The sequence below is a fragment of the Bos javanicus genome, chromosome 7, assembly GCF_032452875.1.
Source record: "Bos javanicus breed banteng chromosome 7, ARS-OSU_banteng_1.0, whole genome shotgun sequence".
Classification (NCBI taxonomy): domain Eukaryota; kingdom Metazoa; phylum Chordata; class Mammalia; order Artiodactyla; family Bovidae; genus Bos; species Bos javanicus.
The window spans coordinates 60,147,496-60,164,222 of NC_083874.1; the positions used below are offsets into that span (position 1 = coordinate 60,147,496).

General features: G+C 48.1%; 1 protein-coding gene across 3 annotated transcripts in view; it reads left to right on the plus strand.

Annotated features, from left to right (window-relative positions):
* ABLIM3 (actin binding LIM protein family member 3) overlaps window positions 1–16,727 on the plus strand; it is a 136,323-nt gene that overhangs the window by 98,184 nt on the left and 21,412 nt on the right. Inside the window, exons 9-14 of one of the 3 annotated variants that reach the window (XM_061423979.1) lie at window positions 3,664–3,722; window positions 6,046–6,117; window positions 12,511–12,666; window positions 14,164–14,193; window positions 14,679–14,808; window positions 15,456–15,554. In XM_061423979.1, the coding sequence (XP_061279963.1) occupies window positions 3,664–3,722; window positions 6,046–6,117; window positions 12,511–12,666; window positions 14,164–14,193; window positions 14,679–14,808; window positions 15,456–15,554 (546 nt within the window). The remainder of the gene's footprint in view (window positions 1–3,663; window positions 3,723–6,045; window positions 6,118–12,510; window positions 12,667–14,163; window positions 14,194–14,678; window positions 14,809–15,455; window positions 15,555–16,727) is intronic. The other 2 variants (XM_061423977.1, XM_061423978.1) reach the window with 2 other exon arrangements.

Here is a 16,727-nt window from a genome sequence, read left to right on the forward strand (position 1 = left end):
AAAGAGGTAAGACTGAATGCTGACTCTGCTAGGGATTCAGAACAGCCTTACTGCTCGGCTGAGGGACAGTTTTAGAGATTTAGATTTCTGACTCTGAGTCAGCTGAATCATAAATAGCTAATCTTTCACTTCCATAACATTTGCAGAATCTGGAATTGTGGGTGATAGTCTCGGAGGATGAGAGAGTGACTCGTGACATCACTAGTCTTACTAACAGTGTTGAAGTCTTGCAAGTTAGTTCTGTCATGTCACATTGGTTTCTTTACCCCATGACATTCCAGGGGAACAGATTTGAAGTATTAACTGATAGTTAGCCTTGTGGTTCCCCAATTTAGAATCAAAAATCACCTAGGGAGCTTGTTAAACTGCAGATTCCCAGGCCCCCCTCTAGAAAATTGACTTCAGAAACTCTTGGGGGCAGGGCGGGAGTGGTCAGGATTCTGCATTTCACCAGGCTGCTGGACAGGTGGTCCACAGGTCCCATTTTAACAAGCCCTAATCTACTAAATCTTACAGACACTCAATCTGGAATTGTAGCTGTCATATCAGAGTTTAGACTATACCAGTTGTCCAAATCTCTGAGTCCAGTTCAGAGAATTCAACGGCCTAAAATAGAGTATCATGTTTCTCTTGTTTCTTCATTCATTCAGTATTTATTAAGAATCTGCGGTCCCTTCAGGTTTGTCCATAGATAAAACAAATGTGAATCCTGCTTCTTGCAGAACCTACATTCTTGTCCAGATTGTTGAATGGGGAAAATTTTTTTTTTTTTTTCTGTACAGAGGTGCCTGTTAAGTTGGAAGCAGAATCTCTAAGGGTTTGGAGAGATAATAAACATCTATTAGGACCACATGATGTGTCTCCTCAAAAATGTCCCTGCTGAGCAATTATATACCCAATGTATGCTTGAATACTGCCAGGGACAGGAGGCTCACTCTCTGAGTGAACCCATTCAGTCTTTAAAGGTTAAATTTTCCTTCCCTGAAACTTCTGCCCTTAATACTTTTTTTTTTCAATTTTTGAAAGTCTTTTAATTTATTTGTATGCAATTTTGAAACGCTATTTTCCATTTACAGTTGTTATGAAATATTGTCTATATTCCCTGTCTTGTACAATACAACCTTGATCCTGTCTTATATCCAGTACCTTGTACCTCCCACTCCCCTGCCCTTAATCCTTGTTCTACTTTGTAAGACTCACTGAGCAAGTTAATCTCTCTTCCCCTGGAGAGGCCTTGAAATATTCAAAAGTCCTTTCCTCCTTTCTGTTACGTCTCCTCTTCTCCATGGAGAAGACCCTGCTTTAAGGCCTAATTTTGGGTCCCCTCACCATCCTGGTCACCATTATCCTGTGGGCACATATCAGTCTGTCTCTCTTTTTTAAAAAAATACAAAGACAGGCTCCAACCAGTCATTCATTCATCTGTATCAGGTACTATTTTAGGAAGAAAGCTATTGACTGATGACATATGCAGACCATAATCTCACAGAGGTCTTTATGAACAAACCATCTTTTCTTACCTTCATTTATCTAAGTTTGCCACTAACTCCAGCAAATCCCTTCTCTTTATTTATATTATATATATGTAAATTTGTTTGTTTGGCTGGGCCCAGTCTTGGTTGCGGCATGTGGTATTTAGTTCCCTGACCAGGGATCAAACCCGGGCCCCCTGCATTGGGAGCACAGAGTCTCCCTGGACCACCAGGAAAGCCCCCCTTCCCTCTTTAAATGATATACTGCCAAAACCCAAACTTCTGATTTTTAAAAATTTCAAAATTGTTTTTAATTTTTAAAGATTATAACTATTTAATTACAGTTTATTTCTTCCTTTTGATCCTTCCCTCCCCCTTCATACACACACACTACTTATGAAAATCTGCTTTCCTGTATGCAGAATGCTGAAGCCAATTGCGGCTCGGCCTTATTTCAGAACAGATATGTCTGTGGCCTGCAGAGATCATCCAGTCTGACCTGTTCCCTCTGCGCTTTATTTCCCCCCGTGAGAACCTCCGTCTGACCCTTTACCTTCCCTGTGCCTCTCTCACTTAATCTCATGACCTTCCGAGACATCTGTGTCCCCCTCATCCATTTCCTACAATGACCTGTAACATGTGCTTCCTGCCAGAGCCACTGCAATAAACAACCCCTGGTGGATTCAGAGGCAACTCAGAGAGGACCCGGAAATGCTGTCTCTAATTATTCCCAAAGCTGGGGTCCCCACCCATCACTTGGTAATGGACACACCCTAAGATCGCTGGCTCCAGCTGCAGACCCAGAGTCCCCCTACTGGGTTCCGAGAGCCATTGCACTTTACATTGGGAGGAAATACACTCATGTAGAACCATTTAGCATCAGCAAGCAGACACCTGCAAACATCAGCAAACAAGAATCAGATCCCTATCCCTCAAGTGACAAAACTGGCCCTGGAATTCAAACTTTTGAGGTGAAAATAACGTCTGAGACCCTCCAAAGCCTACCTCACTGTTACTCAGATGAAGAAACTGGGACGGAGCAGAGCCCAGGAGGGCTGCTTGCTTTGGGCCCCTCCTGTCTCCACCTCACTGTTCAACCTTACACTACCCGCTGTCACTTCCTCAGTCTCCAGCCCTAGTGGTTCCAGGCAACAAACTGTAATGGAAAAGATATTCTAAAAACAAAGTCAGACAAACAAATGCCATCTGGGAGCTCAGGAATCTAGCCATTTGCTGGCTCCTTTCCTTTTAGGGTTGATTACAGGAACAGTGGCACCAGAGGGATAACATGTTCCTATTTTTCCTTCTAATCCAGGACACCTGTCCTTTCTTTGAGGAATGTGTGATATTTGGGGCTTCTTAACACGTGACTGGCCACCTGTTGCTCATGCCTTTCCAAATAGGCCTGTCCGGTCGGGGCCTGGCCAACTGGACCCCCCCTACACAAGAAAACATGGGCAGCCGAATATACTAAATTTGAGGAGTCTGAAGTCTCTTAGGATTTAGCAGGTCAAGACTCTGCTCTGAAGCAGAATGTGCATCATGACACTTCCTCCCCTTGAACGTGATAGCTCTGGTAGACTGCCCTAAGTCTCTGAAGAGAGGAAGGCTGGGGTTCACACAGGCTGTCCCTTTATCTCACCTCCACTGCCATTCATTCATTCGACAAATATTTATTGACCACCTGCTATGTGTCACTCACTGCCAATCGTCCACTCATCTCATCACCCCACGAACATGTACAGAGCCTCTGCTGAGAGCAAAGCCCCATGCTGGATGCTGTGGGAGACCCAGTAATGAAGTAAGCTCAGCTCCCACCCACAAGGATCTCTTAATTTAGTTGGGGTGATAAATCCACAAGCTACTATGTTTTAAGGCCATATGTGCTGGGAATGATACAGAGAATGACGGATCACAGAGGAGAGCCAAGTCACTCACAGCTGGCAGGTAAGAAGCTTCACAGGATGTCATATGAGATGTGGACCTTGGGGAGGGCAGGGCGTGGACAGGCAGAGAGAGTGTGGGTGGTTGGAGCGACGTTGCAGCTGAGATCCAGGAAAACCAAGGGGTCCTCCTGGCTGCTGTCAGGCACATGTGCTGACAGGGGAGTAAATGGAGGTGGGCATGAGGAAAAACCCAGGATTCTGATGGGTGTGAAAGGTCTGAAATTATTATTTTCCTGGTCCCTTAGGTTCTGAGGTCTGGCACCCCATCTGCAAGCAGGCAGCCCGGGCAGAGAAGAAGTTAAAGGTAAGCAAAGGTGGTGATAATACCAAACCAGTTACTTCTGGTCCCAGGTTGGAGGCACTGCGCTTTGCTAGAGAATCACACCTTAGTGTGCACACTTTCAAATGTGTGCCTGTCTCCTTGGATTTCCTCAACAGTAACATCCACCTCATGGAGGTTTTGAAGGGATTAAGACATTGGATGTGAGAGCACTTTCAAAACTGTAAAGCACTGTATGAATATGAGTTTTTCATGTTTCTGGGGCGAGGCTACACCCTTCTCATTACTCACCAGGATGGTGGCATCTATGAGGCACAGATGCCATGGTTTTTCCCCAGCCTAAAGTCATTCATTAATAATAGTGATTAAAATTGTCACAGAAGTTGACAGTTTGCAAGGCGTCTTCACAGCCACCCTCTGATTTGTTTTAATACCGCAGGGCAGATGGGTAAGGAATTGTATCTTTACTTTGCTTGTGAGAAAACCAGGGCCTTAAAGAGGGTGGTGACTGTCCAGCAGTCATGCAGCCAGGCAGGAGCACAGCCAGCCTCCCCAGACACATGCTGGAGCAGCTGAGGTCCTGTGTCCCTCTGAATGACCGTGTGCTGACAAGTACCAGGAAGGCCCATGAATCTGGGTTCTTGATCCTAGGACTGCAGGGGAGGTGGGGCACAGCTCCTTAGTCCTTGATGCTGTGGAGAGGAGCCCTGGGGTGTGTGTTGGGGGCCCCCGATGACCTCTTAAAGTGTCTCTCCACCCTGGTCCCCCGGTATTAACTCGGCTGTAGGGACGCTGTGAAAGTTACCTGCTGGAATCTCAACTAAAAATGCGTGTGTACAGTTTCTGACCAGCTGGTTAAACTATATCCTTTGCCATCTCGTCTGTTCCATTTGTGAAAGAGCTGGTTTATTGATGCAAATTTTTTTGAGCTGTTGAGTTTTTTCCCCAATTTCTTCCAAGGCCTCTCCTTTTTAAGGTGTAAGAAGACATATTTGTCCTTTTCTTCCACAATTTCCTTCTCTTTGTTGGCATTTCTCAAACTTAAGTTACCTGTCTACAAACCTGATGCTTTTTGCTATATCTGTGTACCACTTATATAATCATGTACTTCTTTTTTTGAAATCACTTACTCCTTTTTAGTTAATCAAACTTATTTTAAAATGAGACTTTGTATCACCCAGTGGAAAATCAGTATTGCTTTCTATAAATAGAAGGCAACCCTAAAATAAATTCATTGAAAATGAAATATTTTGGAAGAATAACTCTAGAAATTTTAGCTAATCATGTTGCCTGTACTTTCTTTTTTCTAAAAAAAACGGTGGGGGAGAGAGTTGGGGAACAGAATTAGCAATTGTTATTGAAATGTATTAGGACCAAATTAAGATTTCTTCCTTAATCTAACCAAGAGGATTGAAATAGAATTTTACATTTCTCTCACTCTATGACTCAGTATTATCAAATTTTTTCCTAAATTCATCTCCCCAGAGACACACTAGTCCATGATCTACGTTTGGGAACCAGTGCCATGTAGTCCAACTTAGAATGCTTTAGGGGCTTCCCTAGTGGCTTTAACTTGTAGGATGAGAGATCCTGGAGGGAGTGTAGCAGTCCTTAAGACAAGCCCCTCATTTCACAGATCAGGAATTCGAGATGCCTAGAATCACATAGTTTACCAGTGAACCTTGATTTCCAATTTGTTTACTATTTAACCGCACTTGCTACCACTCGCTTAAATACACCAAAGATGAACACAGTGCCTTTCTGTTAAGGGAGCCGTTAATCCATCATTGCCATTGTTCAGAGAAAGAGTTTTTAAGTTTCTCGCTTAGGTTGATGTCATTTTGCAGTGGGTACACTATAAAAAGAATCAGCATATTGTGCAAATTATGCGACATTTAACCTACCTTTCCTTTTTGTATAAACAAATTGCTAAAGAATGAGGCTAAGCAGTTCTATCCACTTAAAGTAAACACATTATTGACTGGGATAAGCCAAAATGACAAGTTTTTATGAGTAGATTATTCTTGCCTGGAGAATTCCATGGACAGAGGAGCCTGGTGGGCTCCAGTCCATGGGATCGCAAAGAGTCAGACACGACTGAGCGACTCTTACTACTATCTAACAGGCCAGTTAAAAATACTTGAAAAACAAATTCTGTCCAACCATGTAAGGTCCTGTGCATTTCCACGTTCATTCACAGTCAGACATTGATTTAAAAGGCAGACTATAAAGAGGTAGTACAGAAAGAGCTAGAGAGTGCTTTTAGCAGTATTACTAATGTGTCCCAAAGAAGCCCCACCAAGCGGCAGGCACAGCCTCTCACCCTCTGCCTTCCTCTCTCCCACAGCATCGGCGGACGTCTGAAACTTCCATCTCACCCCCTGGCTCTAGCATCGGGTCACCCAACCGAGTCATCTGCGTATGTATCACTTTGCAGCCACTAACCCCTTTTCTTCCCCGGGGCCTGGTAACTAAAGATTTTCTGCATGCGTGCTCAATCACTAAGTCATGTCCAACTCTTTGCGACCCCATGGACTGTAGCCCGCCAGGCTCCTCTGTCCATGAAATCCTTCAGGCAAGAATACTAGAGTGGGTTGCCATGCCCTCCTCCACGGGATCTTCCTGACCCAAGGATTGAACCCACGTCTCCTGCATTGAAGGCAGATTCTTTACTGCTGAGTTGCCAGGAAAGCCCCAAAGAGTCTCTAAAGACAGGCAAAGTTGGCAGTCAGGTTTCCATCCATCTGGTATCTCATGTGTGCCTGTCCTGTGCCAGGCTCTGTGCTAGGTCCTGAGGATGCAGCAGGGCACAGGGACAACGTGGGCCCTGCCCTTGTGGAGCCTGCAGCCTCATAATAGTTACAGGGATCGTATAGGGCAAGAAGAAAGCTTGGATCACAGTGGTATTTGGAGTAGGTCTTGGGTGGGATGTTGATGTGGAGATGATGGTGTGTGGTAAAGAGGCAGACAGGAGAAAGAAGCCATAGGAATGTGGAAACATGGCTGTAAAGGGTCTGCAAACACGAAGAGCTTTCTGATCATGTGAGGAGTCCAGGGGTGGAGTAAACTGCATGCCTGAGTCTGAGTTCCCAGCCCCAGATGCTTCAAACACGGAGACGCCCCTCATTTGCAGGGATGTGGCAGAAAGGACAAGAGTTGAGTTAGATGACCTCACAGGCCCCTTTGATGTGTAATGTATTCATTCATTCATTAAGCAGATAGGTACTCAGTGTCCCCTCTGGCCTAAGGGCTGGGCTCTGGTGAACCGCATTCACCTGCTGCCTGTCCTCGTAACACTGACCCCGTAATTCCACAGATAATAGGATGGCACTCTAATAAGTACTCATAAGAAAACGTGCAGGGTGCTCTGCTGATGCTACAGAGGGACCTGACAGCCTAGGATCATTTGGGAGAAGACTTCTGAGGAAGAAACAGTTAGCTCAGGCCTGAGAAGTAAACGGAAGTGAGGTCACAGAGGTGGGGGTGGGCCGATCCAGAGCAGACTGCAGTCAGTAGCCACGGGGCCCAACAGTCAGCAGACCCCAGATTCCAGAGCCTTGCAGCCTTCCTCAAGTCAAAGGGCCACGAAGACCAGAAATGAGGGAAGTGGCCTAGAGCAGAAAACCCGCTCCTCATAAGAAGCTCTGGAGACAGCCAGCAGCCCACCATTGCTTCATCATCATTTCACTCCAGACCCCCATTGTTTCCTCCTTGATCCCTGGATAACGTCCATTGATGAGACTATTTCCTCTCCTTTTGTCCTCTTTTCAAATGAAAAAGAGATGTGAGTTACCACTGACTGCAACTTCAATATGGGTCAATACAGCCATATGGCTTCCACAAAAGACAAGCGACTTTGATCACAGGCTGTCCTGTTGGAGATTCCGGTCCAGAACAAGAGAGCTAATAGTCCCCCTGGTGCTGTGAATGGGGTCAAACCAAAGTAGGATTAATGAGCTTAGTTTCAGGGCTTACAGGGTGAGAAGGTCACTGACAAAAATGAGCATGTCTCTAGAAGAGCGTTACCAGGATATGGGAGCTCAGACAGACACAGGGACACAGAATGCCACTGGCCCCTGGCTGTCCCCTCCCTGGGGAGCCCCCGAACTTTGTGATGTAAGTTAGGCCCTGATGACGTTCACCCTGGAGTTCTGAGTTCATAGAGTTGCCCCTTGGAGAAGCAGCCCCACTCCAGATGAACAGCAGGAGCTGGGGGCACCTGCCATGGTGTCCTCCAAATGGGGGCTTATCCACGGAGACCAGTCACCCCTGGCAGCCCAGCACCGGCCTGTGTATCTCTCCTCCTGTATTCCCCTGCTGTCACCTCCAGCTGCTCTGGGAAGTGACTGCCCTTGTCATGTGAGCCTTGTTTTAAGTCAGACCATTGAAAGCATGGTTTCCAAATTCAAGGAAGAATCCATTCAGCCACTTCTAGGGCATTTCATAATAGGCAGAAAGATCAAGTATTGGCTTCATGTTCATAAATTTGGAGGTTTGGTATTAGGATGATCCATGAACCTGGAGGGGCAGGTTCTTTCAAACTTTGCTGCACTCCCCACTGACTGCTAGAATCATCCCCAGCCCAGTGTGTTCTCGTCCTTCCTTCCTTCCAGCTAATTATGTTAGGATGCTTCTGATATTGACAAGTCTGTAAGATGCCAAGAGCTCTCAAGGTCAAGATCTAGCATCCCAGGACAAAAGGCAGCAGTTAATTCAGCCAGTGGAGTCTCCTGATAAGGTTCTCTTGCCCACACACCCCCAGATTGGTTCAGACGTGGGCATCTGACCTGGGCAGGGTCTAGCAGAAATGAGATGGCATGGTTCAGGGGGTGTAAGTGTGAAGGGAGCATGTACAGAAGCATGGGTAGGGCCAGGGCACCCGTGAGACCTACTGTGGCAGAAGGGTGTCGCCACCCCGGCCTAAAGGGAAGGACTGGCCAGGCTGGAGCTATGGCAGAGCAGCCAGGACAGGAGTCAAGTCCACCAAGGCAGGCAGGGCTATGCAAGGCAGACACATACACAGCTCCTCTCTCCACTCAGTGTCAACCTGCGGGCGCCCCCTGTTGACCAAACCCAGCTGACAACCAGAGCGCCTGCAGTACAGTCCGTGGGACCTCAGAGCTCAGAGCAGGGCCAGGAGGAGTGGGCTGTGGGTCTCAGTTGAGCAGACAATGAACAGCACAGTGCCCAGACAGCAGCGGGATGGGATGGGATGGAGGAGTGGAAGGGCCTTGGGAAGTGTTTAAAATGTCAACAGTCCTAAGGTCTTTATGAAAGTTGCTGTCTCTATGGAAGTCTTGACTCCTGAGACTTCCACCCCCTAGGTACTGGGAGAATATTATACAATAATATAGTCTCCCTGGATTCTCTCTTAATCTACCTCACCTCAGGACCTCATAAGCCACAGTGGTTTCGGGAGATAGATTCTGATTGACCACAGTGGAAACCGGGTGGCCAGAAACAGGTAATGGCTGGAGGATGCAGACACAGAAAGGACATGGCTTCGGGCGCCATGAGCCGGGTGCTGTCCCCAGCAGGGGAAGCTGTCCCTCAGCCCTTGTGCTTCCTGGGGGCTGCACTCAGGTGAAGTCAGGTGGTTGATAGAGGCTCGCTTCAGTTCAGTGCGAGGAGCAGCTCTCTGAGTGCAGCAACTTCACCGTCCCGGGAAGCCAGGAGAGGCCAGTGCAGGGGACAGGCTCCCAGGCTAGACTGCCTGGGATTGAATTCTAGTACTGCTACTTATTAGCTATGTCACCTTGGGCGAGTTCATTGACTTCTCTGTGCCTGTTTCCTTATGCAAAAATGAGGATAATATTAGTACGTACTGTTAGAGCTGGGGGTTCTATTAACTCAGTTAATCCACAGAAGGGACTTAAGATGCAGTCTGGCTTATTATAGATGGTCATCACATGTTTGCTGGAGTTTTACTGTCATGATTAACTCTGTCTTTACATCTTCAGCATCTTCTTCAAGGATGCCCTCACTGTGTGGGCTTGGAAGGCTGGATTCAGCCCTGCTGGCTAAGTGGTACAAGTTAGAGGATCTTTTGGGCTATAATTTCCTCATCTGGAAAATAGGAATAATATTTTATTTAATTTTTATGTTATATTGGAGAATAGTTGATTTACAATATTACGTGAGTTTCAGGTGTACAACAAAGTTACTCAGCTGTACATATACACATATCCATTCTTTTTCAGATTCTTCTCCCATTACAGAATATTGAGTAGAGTTCCCTGTGCTATATAGTAGGTCCCTGTGGACTATTCATTCCACATCTACTAGTGAGTACTTGTCAGTCCCAAACTTGCAGCCTGTCCCTCCCCTCTATCTTGACAGCCATAAGTCTGCTTTGAAGTCTGTGAGTCTGTTCATTTGTATCATTTTTTTAGATTCCACATAGAAGTGATATCATGTGGTATTTGTCTTTCTCTGTCTGACTTATTTCACTTAGTATGACAACCTCCAGGTTTGTTCATGTTGCTGTAAATGGTATCATTTCCTTCTTCCTATGGCTGAGATTCCACTGTGTGTGTCCACTCCTCTGTTGATGGACACTTAGGTTGTCTCCATGTCTTGACTATTGTAAATAGTGCTGCAGTGAACACTGGGCTGCATGTATCTTTTTGAAGTATGGTTTTCTCTGGATATATGCTCAGGAATGAGATTGCTGATTGCTGATCATATAGTAACTCTATTTCTAGTTTTCTAAGGAACCTCTATACTGTTCTCTGTAGTGGTTATACCAATTTATATTTCCACCAACAATGTAGGAAGGTTCCCTTTTCTCCACACTCTCTGCAGAAATTACTATCTGTAAACTTTTTGATGATGGCTACTTGACTGGTGTGCGGTGATATCTCATTGTCGTTTTGATTTGCATTTTTCATAATTAGCGATGTTGAGCACCTTCTCATGTGCCTTTTGGCCATCTATATGCCTTCTTTGGAGAAATGTCTACTTAGATTTTCTGCCTATTTTTTTATTGTTTGTTTTGTTTTCTTTGATATTCAGCTATATGAGCTGTTCATGTATTTTAGAGATTAATCCCTTATTGGTCACTTCATTTGCAAATATTTTCTCCCATTCTGTGGGTTATCTTTTTGTTTTGTTTGATTTCCCTTTGCTGTGCAAAAATTTCTAAGTTTAATTAGATTCCATTTGTTTATTTTTGCTCTTATTTTCATTACTCTATGAGGTAGATCATGGCATCTGGTCCCATCACTTCATGGGAAATAGATGGGGAAACAGTGGAAACAGTGTCAGACTTTATTTTTGGGGGCTACAGAATCACTGCAGATGGTGACTGCAGCTATGAAATTAAAAGACGCTTACTCCTTGGAAGGAAAGTTATGACTAACCTAGATAGCATATTCAAAAGCAGAGACATTACTTTGCCAACAAAGGTCCATCTAGTCAAGGCTATGGTTTCTCCAGTGGTCATGTATGGATGTGAGAGTTGGACTGTGAAGAAAGCTGAGCACCGAAGAATTGATGCTTTTGAACTGTGGTGTTGGAGAAGACTCTTGAAAGTCCCTTGGACTGCAAGGAGATCCAACCAGTCCATTCTGAAGGAGATCAGCCCTGGGATTTCTTTGGAAGGAATGGTGCTAAAGCTGAAACTCCAGTATTTTGTGGCCACCTCATGTGAAGCGTTGACTCATTGGAAAAGACTCTGATGCTGGGAGGGATTGGGGGCAGAAGGAGAAGGGGACGCCAGAGGATGAGATGGCTGGATAGCATCACTGACTCGATGGACGTGAGTCTGGGTGAACTCCTGGAGTTTGTGATGGACAGGGAGGCCTGGCGTGCTGAGATTCATGGGGTCGCAAAGAGTCGGACACGACTGAGTGACTGAACTGAACTGAACTGATGAGGTAGATCCAAAAAGATATTGCTATGATTTATGTCAAAGAGTATTTTGCCTCCTCTAAGAGTTTTATATTATCTGGTCTTAAGTTTAGGTTTGTAGTCCATTTTGAGTTTATGTATGATGTTGGGCTTCCTTGCTGCTCAGTGATAATGAATCCACCTGCCAATTCAGGAGGCACAGTTTTGATCCCTGAATCAGGAAGACCCCCTCGAGAAGGAAATGGCAACTCATGGGATTTCTTTGCCTAGAAAATCCCATGGACAGAGGAGCCTGGTGGGCTACACTCCTTGGGGTCACAGAGAGTTTGACTTAGGGATTAAACAGCAACAACAATATATGATGTTAAAGAATGTTCTAATTTCATTCTTTTACATGTAGATCCAGTTTTCCCAACACCACTTATTGAAGAGACTTTTTCTCCATAGTATATTCTTGCCTCTTTTGTGGTAGATTAATTGACCATTGGTGCATGGGTTTATTTCTGGCATTTCTGTCCTGTTCCATTGATATATTTCTGTTTTTGTGCCAGTACCAAACTGTTTGGATTGCTGTATCTTTGTAGTATAGTCTGAAGTCAGAGAGCCTGATTCCTACAGCTTTTTTTTCTTTCTCAGGATTGTTTTGGTTATTCAGGGTCTTTTGTGTTTCCATACAAGTTTAAAAATTTTTTATTCTAAAAAATAGGAACAATGTTGACCCTTCTTTCACAGAAGTGACCTAACATTTAGAAAAGGTCATTCCTGTACAGCACAGGACAGCACACACATGTGCTCAGTGACCGTCAGCCCGGGTGGAATGAATGACCTGTCTTATTTTCACATTTTCTGAGTCTTCCATCTTAACTGAAGAGGCTCATTCCCTCTGTGCCTGGCTTTTATTTCCACTCTCCTTTCCTGCTTATCTTTCTGCTTCTTTCCTATCCATTTCCCTCTTCCTCAGGCTAAAGTGGATAATGAGATCCTTAATTACAAAGACCTGGCAGCTCTCCCCAAGGTTAAGTCAATCTACGAGGTACAACGCCCTGACCTCATTTCCTACGAGCCTCATTCCAGATACACGTCCGACGAGATGCTGGAGAGGTGTGGCTATGGAGAGGTACGGGGTCTCGCCCTCTCTCTGGGGCCGTTGGAGGAGAGGAGAGCCCACGGGGTCCCCAGGCCCCTCAATCACAGAGACTGAGGCCTCCATAGTGGTGGCCCCCAGACTCTTTTAAACTGGTTTTTATAGTCAACACTTAAAAATCAAGCCATTTCATCCAAAATCTGGCTTTTCTTGAAAGAGCAGAACTGGCAACACTACCCCAGTATTTCCACCACCTGGAGATAGGGAGCAGCACCCTCTGTAGGCAGGACACCGGCTCCCCAATTCTCTCTGATCCCCACTACACCCTGAGAACCCCAACATTAAAGCCAAGAACCTGTGATCACTTATTGCTTGAGCTGTTTTTCCTCTTACAGTGGAGAGGTTTTATACACAGCCTCCAGCTCTCATCACCAGCCAGGCTCAGAGGCCAATTAAGTTTATAAACCCTGGTTAGGTAGGTTCTCTGGGTGTTGCCCCTGGTCTGTGCTCAGGGCAAGAGACACTCTTATAAAAAGGCAGCATCAGAAGGGTTTTGAAATAACTAAATGGCTGCTGGACAAGAGAAGGCATTCTCTGGGGTAGGCAGTGGTCCTACTACCAGAGGTCCTGGCAGCAGACATCCTGGGAGGTGTCCAACCCATCCCAGGCCCCTGCGCTGAGATCGTCTGGCACTTTAGAAGGGGTCCTGGCCTTGTCCCCACTTCGCTGCTGACCTCTTCCTCTCTTAAGGAGGATGGGGTTTCATTTGGTTTAAGAGCCCAGGGCTGAGATTCTCTGAGTTCTGGCCTCTGAAATGGACCAGTAAAAGGAAACCAAGCAGTTGGTAGAGGCTGAGTCTCCTGAAGCCAGAGATGGCAAACAGGGGGCCACAGGCCAGCTCTAGATGTGTTTTGTTTCACTCACAGAGTGTCTTTTAAAAATGTAAATTAGTTATCAACATTTAGACATTAGGAGATTTCACATAGGTGTCTGCTCTTCTGTCTTGTCTTGGAAATAAGAAGCTGTGTTAGCATGGGGCTGGCCTGGGTGCCCTGGAGCTGAGCGCCATCCCCTCTGCGGGCGATGCCTTCCATCCCCAGCTTCCTACTCCCTGCCCACTCCTGCCTTGGTGGCACCAGCCTGGCTCTTGCTTGGCCCTGCATTTGGGACCCCTGCCCTGGGCCCTGTCCTCTGAACCACAGAGGGGGTGTGAACTGACGGAGGGACAGGGAAGGGCCATGGACTGGCCCTGAGCTTGCAGTGGGGAAGCTGGGGTCCCAGTGAAGACCCTACCGATCCTTTCCCGAGGGGCCCCGAGCCCCCTCGTCCCCTCTTGGGGACAGGATCTCAAGGTTCCCTCCCACCCATGAGCACCGCTGACATCTGGCAGGTGAAGTGTTATCCGGGGTGGGGGGCTGGGGGGCAGCTGCAGGCCTCTCTCTGCTCCGTGTAACCACTCTCTGTCCCTCCCTCTCACCCTCCTCTCTCCTTTCGCTCCTTCCACGGCTGCCTTCAAACTTCGCCTCCAAGTCGCTGGGAACCTTATCTCCCTATTCCCAGGTAATTAAGCTGGTTCCGGGAGACCTTTTCTAGAATCGTGTCCTTTTATGCTGACCAAGCAGACTCCTGATTTAGCTCTTGCACAGCCTCCAAAGGTGCTCCCACAACCTGAGCAGAGATGGGGAGAGTTAAGAGCATGACCTGGAGGAAGTGGCAGTGACTTTAAGGGCAGAGATGGCGGGGAGAACCTTGCTTCCAGGGATGGCCTCCCTAACGCTCCTGTGATCCTCGGTCAGATCCCTGGGACTTGACCTACGGGTTGTATTCAAGGGTGTGTGGGAGCAAGTGAAGGCCCTGAGAAGCCACTGCAGCCTCTCGGGCTGCGCGTCACCCAGGGAGGGGGCGTCTGTATTCAGGAGGGTAGCACCGTGCTTCAGCCCCCAGGGATCCCAGAGTCACGTCACTCCCCCTGCTGCCTGCCGGACCCTTGGCTCCAGGCCCCCCTAATGCGGGTCTTGCTCATGGCCCTGCTTCCTCCCCTTCAGGACATCTATGAGAACCTGGACCTCCGGCAGAGACGGGCCTCCAGCCCAGGATACATCGACTCCCCCACCTACAGCAGGCAGGGCATGTCCCCCACCTTCTCCCGCTCACCTCATCACTACTACCGCTCCGGTAAGGAAGGGGGAAGCCCCCAAAGGGACAGGAAAAGCCAAGGGACAGCACCGTGGTTTATGTCCCCAGCTGTGGAGACAGAATGGGGTTCCACGGGACATCTCCATCGCAGCATGGTTCCCGGGAGGCCTGTGGCACCCAGGCCTCGCCAAGTCCCCGCCGATGCCCCTGGCAGGGGAAGAGGAGGGAATATGTGGCACTGAGATGCCGTGGGAGGTGGGTGGTGCGCTGCTGGGGTTGGGGGCAGGGGAAGTGGCAGACCGCCCAGCCGCCCTGGCTGAGAGAAGACGCCTGCATCTCCGTCGTTTGTCCTGTCCCATCCAGGACCAGAGTGGCCTGGCTCGACCAAGGGCCACTCAGTGGTTAGGGATGAAGTGGGCAGAGCGATTAAGGGAGTGGCCCAGCTGGGGCGCTAAGAGGGGCAAAGACACTCAGTGCTGTTGGTTCTTAACAACCCACAAAATCTGACTTGGGGGTGAAGCAGGACAGCGGGGCCAAGCCTGTTTCTGCAGACGCGTGCATGAGAGCACAGCACCCCCGCATCCTGCCGTCGCCACCTTGCTGCTGCCGTCACTGCCGCCGCTGCATTAATGCCTGTTTTCTCTGTGCCTCTGTTCTCTCTGGGGACCACTGCCTGCGCGCTCCAGGGCCCGAGAGTGGCCGGAGCTCTCCATACCATAGCCAGTTAGATGTGAGGTCCTCCACTCCGACCTCTTACCAGGCTCCCAAGCACTTTCACATCCCAGGTAGGCTGCCAGCCTGGAATTCCCAGCATGGGTGCATGCTCCACGGGGTCACCAGCACCGAGGAGAAATGGGTGCTGGGGACCCTCCCTAACCAGTCACCTGCACTAGCCCACCTCCAGCTCCAACACGCCCACTAACCTTAGCCCATCCACAAGACAGAACCAACCTTGATCAGGACCACCAGGAAGCAGTCCAGGGAAGTGCCTAGAAGGTCTGAGGGCTGTGATGGGACGGGGCAGTAACCGTGCTAAGGGTCATGGGCTTTTGCACCAAAACTCTTGGGACTGAATCCTTGATTCTGCTGCTTATAAGCTCGTGACCTCAGGCCCGGGACTTAGCTTCCTGGAGTCTGAGTTGTTCCTTCCGGACAGCCAGCCCTTTTCTGGATCCTGAAGGTGCAGCTGTGCTCAAACCAGCCCACTCCCTGCCTTCAGGGTGTTTTAAGTTCTAATGTGGGAAGAGAGCTAATAAATAAGTAAACAAATAAGTAAAAGTATAATTTCAGGAGATGGGTGCTAAACGAAATAAAGACAGGGCGCTGTGGTCAAGTGATGGGGTGGAGGAGCCTGGGCTAGGTGAGGCAGTCAGGAAGGACTTCTTAGAGGAGGTGACATTGAAGCCAAAGATATCCCAGGGTTAAACATCCTGGGTGGAGGAAACAGCCAGTCCAAAGGCCCTAAAACACTGCCTGCAGCAGGCCAGAGTGGCTGGAGGTGGTGAGCATGAGGGAAGGTGATGGGAAGGTAGAGGAAGGCAGAGGGTGGGGGCCCTTGGAAAAGGTCTTACCCTAGTAAGTTCAGCAGAGCCAGGCCTAGGCCCCTGTCTCCCAGCTCTGAGCCCAGGTTTTCACTGCCCACCCACTTTTTCCCAGAAGTTGGTCCTGCTGTTTCTTCTACACCATTCTCAGTTGCCCCAGAAAGTTCTCATCTGGTCTATTTGGGTGGAGGGTGGGGGTGGAGAGTGCGGAACCATGGCTGAAAGGTTCTGGGGACATCCATGTGGAATGAGGCATGGCCGCCAGGTGGAGGTGGGGGCACCTTCCCGCACGGAGTCTTGCTGAGCACAAGCCTGCCTTTACCTGCATGCCCACCATTCCAGCCCAAGCCCCTGCCTCAGCCCCGTTTGAATCCATCCACCCCGTTTCCCCTCTTCTTTCCTGGAACCGGATGGGAT